At 38.2% G+C, this 6,000-nt stretch overlaps 1 protein-coding gene across 1 annotated transcript in view; it reads right to left on the bottom strand.

Moving 5' to 3' along the window:
• Positions 1-353: 353 nt before the first annotated feature.
• The window catches only part of PCDH1 (protocadherin 1), a 96,366-nt gene continuing 90,719 nt past the window's right edge, over positions 354-6,000 (bottom strand). Inside the window, exon 5 of the mRNA XM_053465443.1 lies at positions 354-1,484. Within this exon, the coding sequence (XP_053321418.1) occupies positions 1,078-1,484 (407 nt within the window). The 3' untranslated portion in view covers positions 354-1,077. The remainder of the gene's footprint in view (positions 1,485-6,000) is intronic.

Below are 6,000 nucleotides of genomic sequence, written 5' to 3'. Positions count from 1 at the left end.
CAAAACAAAACAACTTGCCCCAACCAATAGGCATTCTAAAAAATAGTTGACTCGAAGTGCACACATGTGGACAACCTTTAATGACAAGGTTGACCACAAAATTCCATGAAACCTGGTAAACCTAAGGGAAATGTTACAATGCACACTCCCATTTTGATTAAGCACATTATTTGGTTGAAGTAAAAAAAATAAAACTTAATTATAAAATGGGATCACAAAGCAAGGCTGAGTTGATCAAGATAACATTTCTAGATTTGGTGTCTTGACATAGCAGGAAATCCGTACCATTTTCCCGATGGGATCTAGGGGGATCAAATGTACTTTTACATAAGGCAGCTACTGTGCCTGACGGATTTATTTTGCTGAAAGATTGCTGATGACCGTATAAATTATGGCATGCCATAGCAGAAATATGTCTTCCAAAAAAGGGGGAAAATGTAACATGTGCAAACCGTAGATACTTGTTACTTATGATTTAGAAGAGAGATTCTAAACAATTGAGAATTAAGACACTGAACTATAACTGCAAATCTTTCAAATGTTTCTTAATCACTATGAATAAACAGGTTCCATCCATGAGCACATTTACCCTCTTGAAAAGATGGCAGTATGAAAAAGTGACACCTCCCTCTATCAGGATTTCAAATACTAAACCATGATGGCTTTTAAACGTCCTTCTTCATTTTATAGTTTCTCTTTCTTTGAGAAACAAAATTGCAAAATGTTCCCTTTTTATAAAAACTACTCTTTAAAAAATGTGCTTCCCCTTTCCAAATCCAGGTCTGACCTTTATGACAATGAAGAGTCTATGTTGGTGATGGTTTTGAGTTATACAATAGGAATAATAATAACATTTAAAAAAAAAAAAAAAGCCCAACAAAACTAAATAAACGCTAATGTAATGTACGCTTAAGCCAAAAGCGGTTGCATGGGCCATAAAGCATTTTGTTGTCTTTAGTTATGTTCCTATTTCTCCATTTAAAGGTTGGCCTTGTTTAGGTTCCTGGATAAAATCAGTAACTCCCAAATTCTTTCCATATCCTTCAAGTTCAATTCATGCCAAAAAAAGTCAAAATCTCACAGATATATTTCCCTCTTGGCAGATTGAGAAGAAGGAGTTGTGGCATGCTGGAAGTCAGCGGTTTGGGTTAGTGGGATTTCCTCCATGGGGGAGTCTGTACATGACTCATGGCTGTTACTTGAAAAGGCACTGTATGTCGGTAACAGCTGGATGTTAGCCATTTTGGTGGTGCTATTGTTGTTGCCTCCGACGCGGTCCTCTGGAATTCTAGGGTTTCCATTGCCAATCTGCTCTTGACTCCCCTTGTCTTGGTAAGGCACAAAAGTGGAGAGCTTGAGGGCATTCTTAGGCCTGCGGTTTGGGGATGGCTGGCCAGGCATCCAGCATGTGTCAGAGTGACCATATTCTGTGCATTCCCGCGTGCAGTTTCCTGTCATGGCTACATCAGGCAGTGGTCTGAGATCTGGGTGGTGACAAAAAAAAAATAGAAAACTATTAATGGTGATCAGTTGCTTTAGGTTGTATAGGTCAATTTGCTTCTTACATATGTCAGACCTTATCTCATACTTTATGACGTGTATGACACTTAAAGAATGGTGTAATTCGATCAGCTTGTGGAATTGTGATTGAGGCTGGTCAACCAAATGCCACCAGCAGCTGTGAGACCATAGTCTTATCAACAAAGACACATTCCTGTTGGCTAGCCCTAGCTTACAGAATGTAAATCAAGATTTTAAAACATGCTGATTTGGAGGAGGTAACATGTTAGCGGGACATCTATAAACTTATTTTGCTATACAGATGAGGATATATAACGTGGACATACACGCCCTTTAGATAGAAGACAGGATTGTGGACCACCTGGGTGAGATTCCTACTTTTTCAGATACACTTTTGTGTTTCCCCCTTCCCCCTGTTTTGCTTTTGCTTTCTATTTTTGTCTTCTTTTTGGGGTATTGATCTATTATTAGCTAATAGGGTTAGTGTCAAGGTGAGCTTTTTCAGGAATAAATGCTATAACTATTCAGTTTGGGGGAGCATGATTTTGTAGGCACGTTAAATGTTCAAAGGTGCAGTTCCACTATACAACAGAGATCAAAAGTTGACTTAAAATACAACATCCATTAAAAGCCATAGCAATTATTTCTTCACACGGATCTGCATAGAGGAGAGACAATCAATTAAAAACAAAAATACAAATAAATCAAACAATGGTCAGATATAAAAAAAAATGGTGCATCTCCGAGGCAAAAAGGCTGTGTTGATTTATATGGAATTTTGATGCTATTAAATGAACCCTTATATGTATGATGGATCTAATACCCTACTCTGCGGGCATCAAAGAACATTATATTAAAGGCACGTAAAGTATACATATCTATATAATTCATGTTCTATGGACTAAAATCCTTTTAATAATTTGCAGCAAGTCTTCCTTTACTTGCCATGTATATAACTGACCCATATCATTCCCATGAATATGTAAATAACAGGTTTTATTTATACATGCTATACCTTCGTTCAGTTCTGCCACATCTGCTTTTAATGGGCTATAAATAGCTGTATAGATATGTTTAAGTTAGCTCATAATATACTAGACCTGCTTATAGTTGTCTGTTTTTGGCAGTGACTGATTACCTAAATTAAAGATGTATTTGATTTTATTATTGATTTTATAACAACTGCTTTAGACTCACTAGCCACTCCTCATAGGTCATGCATGTCATTCATCCTAGATCTTACAATTCAATGCAATAAATAGCCCTATGCATTTGTATTTACAGGTAAAAACAAGGACATACAGCTGTTTATAGGTTAATATACGTACTTTATGTATACCAGAGTACAGTCATCTTAATTTCCTTTTTCTCCGAATATGCATGATTATTCATATCCTTATATTATCTCTCTCCTATTGTTAAGTTGCTGATTGCTGTTGATTGGTTAAGGCAGCCTTTGCAAGGGTGGGGGAGGAAAAAGGAGAGAGCTTCAGGACAGGAAACAAATTAGATATGCTAGTCTTACTGCAGATCTCATCTTCCCAGAGGTTAATAGTCCCCTGCTTGATCTAAATATCAATAATAATTACACTGAAAAATAAGCACATACTATATGGACTTTCAGGAAAAGGCACTCTGAAAAGTGTGAAGGTCCCAGTTCTCATTTTAATGCTATGGGGCTATGTTTCCTGAGCTTAGAATGGGTTAAGTAATCATCACAACAATTAGATCATGGACATAATTAGCTGCTTATGCAACCTGAATGTTTCCTTATTAGCGGTCATTTCCTTGTCCATGTACAAATGCAGTGCGTTTCAGTAGAAAAGGCAATTTGTTGTGATGCAACAGGATGAAATAACTGCAGTTTGATGTAACTGTGTACAAAGAGTTTGCAAGATGCAGACGGAGGGCCGTGATGCACCATCAAAGTGTCAAAACAAAAGATTTAATTACTATTCTTGCTGAACAATAAACCTGACGATTTGGGGGCCCTTAAGGTTCACTACGTATTTGCCTTTATCTGTTTGACAGCTGGTGTTCCCCTCCCCTGAGCTATTAAGAGTCCCATTTCTCCATCCTACCAACCCTCCCCTTCCCACTGCTTGCTCCCTAGACTCTGAATGCATCTTAAATCAAATATGAAAATGTAGGCTGCAAAGATTGTAAGATAAACAATTAAAATGTCTCATTTTACCCCAAGCAGGGGTGTCTTAGTTATACTGAATTATGTAAAATAAAATAACACATCTCAAAAGTTGATGTCACCTGAGGGATAAAAAAAAAGCAACTGTTGTCAGCCTCAGGGGACAACTACTAATCTACTCAGCCTGACAAAGACCATGGAGGTGCAAGAAGATCAAATAGAAACCAAAATGACAAAGAAACTTGAAAATGGGCAAGAAGGGGTCAAAATATGGGTAACATCTGCCATCTCTTCCAGGACACACACATCTTGCACTGGTCCCAGCACATGAAGAAAAAAAGAGGTCCTGGCAGCTTCAATCACAGTAAAGGTAGGTGTGCGGTGGCAGGAAGTATGTATGTATGTATGTAAGCGTGGATGTCTATGTATGTGCGTGAGCATGGATGTGTAATTGTGTGTATGAGCATGTATCTGTAAGTGTGGTGAGATTAAGTGTGTATGTGTGTTAGAATGAATGTGTACGTGTGTGTTAGTGAGTATGAGTGTGTGTGTAATTGTGTTTACATATGTGTGCCAAAGTGTATGTTGGCAGGGGGGCAAAGAAACAGACATGTTGCTTGGGGGCAATGATGGCACAGACCAGCTGTTTGGGGGCAATGATGGCACAGGCCAGCTGTTTGGGGGCAATGATGGCACAGACAGTTGTTTGAGGACACTGACAAGGTGGTACAAACCAGCTGTTTGGGGGTTAGGATAGCACCAATAAGCTGTTTGGCGCAAATGTGACACTCAAAAGCTGTTTAGGGCAATTGTGGCACTGTGAGACATGTTGCTTGGTAAATTTGGGGGGCTCCCAGGGCCATTTTTGCATCAGGACCCTGTGGTTTCTTGTCCCCCCCCCCATAGCTATACAATACATCACACTGCTTGCATTTTTCTGACACTTTATTGCATTACCTGATTACCTATAAATCCTCAGAAATAATTGTTACCATTAAACTGGTAAGCTGGTAATCATTACCATTACCATTAAGACCTTCGGTAATATTACTAATAAAAATATTAAAAAGTACGGGTCTTGAGACTGATCCCTGAGGGGAACACTGTTTGTAAAAAGACGCTCCTCTGAATATTCATTGTTAACTCTAACCTTCTGTCTCTTGTCACACAACCGTTGCCTTATCCATTCACCTACTTTCACAAACCCAAACACTGTAATAGTCTTCTATGAGAAACAGTGTGAAATGCCTTACTGGAATCTTGATAGGCTATCTATCTGCTCCTTAATGGTCTATTATTTCAATTACCCAGTCAAAGAAATAAGTTATAGTCTTTTATACATGTAAACAATAAGCCAAGAGGATACTATCATTTCCTACCATGGTAACACATAGTCATGTTGAGTAAACCATACACAAATGCCAAAATCTGGTGCAATGTGGTAAGGCCATCATCAGTAACCTTTCATCGGTTGCAATGGTATTTGTATCACTCTTTACCCATTGCACCAGAGCTGCTCCTTCTGTATTAAAGGATTTTTGCCATACGTTTAGTATGTACACATAATAATTGAAAAGTATGTGAATTCTTTGCACTTGTCCTATATACTTCTAAATTAACATCTGTCCTTTCTCACCTGGATTCCACACATAGATATATTTAGGAAATTATCCCACATCTTAGTGTATCATGTAATATATGCAAGGGGATATCATAGGGCTAAAGCAAGCATGTGTGATTTAGTCTGGATTGATCCACTCAATATCCAAAGCTATATGTATTGTGCAACCAGGGTTGTAACTTGACATGCAATCACACTGTGAACTTTTCTTAACGTCTTCCATAAAGATAAAAACTGACAAATACAAACAATGCAGTTTAAAAGTGGGTGAACAGGGCTCTTACTGTCTATATCATGGTCTTTGTACGTGTCCTGCTATACACACACAAGGACCCAAAAAATGAAAGAGCAGAGGCTCCAGCTCTTGCCCCTCACCTTCTGATGAGAAATGCCAAGATAAGCATTTGAATTGCGTCCACGTGGACTCGTCCAGCTCTAACAAAGTTTCTAAAAACTAACAGTATAGAACAGTGGCAACAGTACACATTCAAAAATATTGAATGAACAATGCAATTGTATTTCATACAGCAGCCTACAGCTCGAATTTGAGCTTTGAGGCCTTGCCAGAAATTCAGATCAATCAACACTGCTCTTCTTTGATAGCCTATGCCCACATCAGTAATCCCATCATAAATTATATGTGTATAGCTAAGTGGCTTGAAATAACCACTAACATTTGTATCTAAACATATAAAGTAATTCTAAATTCTTCAGT

Source organism: Spea bombifrons, chromosome 4 (genome assembly GCF_027358695.1).
Source record: "Spea bombifrons isolate aSpeBom1 chromosome 4, aSpeBom1.2.pri, whole genome shotgun sequence".
NCBI lineage: Eukaryota > Metazoa > Chordata > Amphibia > Anura > Pelobatidae > Spea > Spea bombifrons.
Note: the sequence above shows the minus strand (reverse complement) of the source record. Positions and strands in the feature narration are given on the sequence as shown.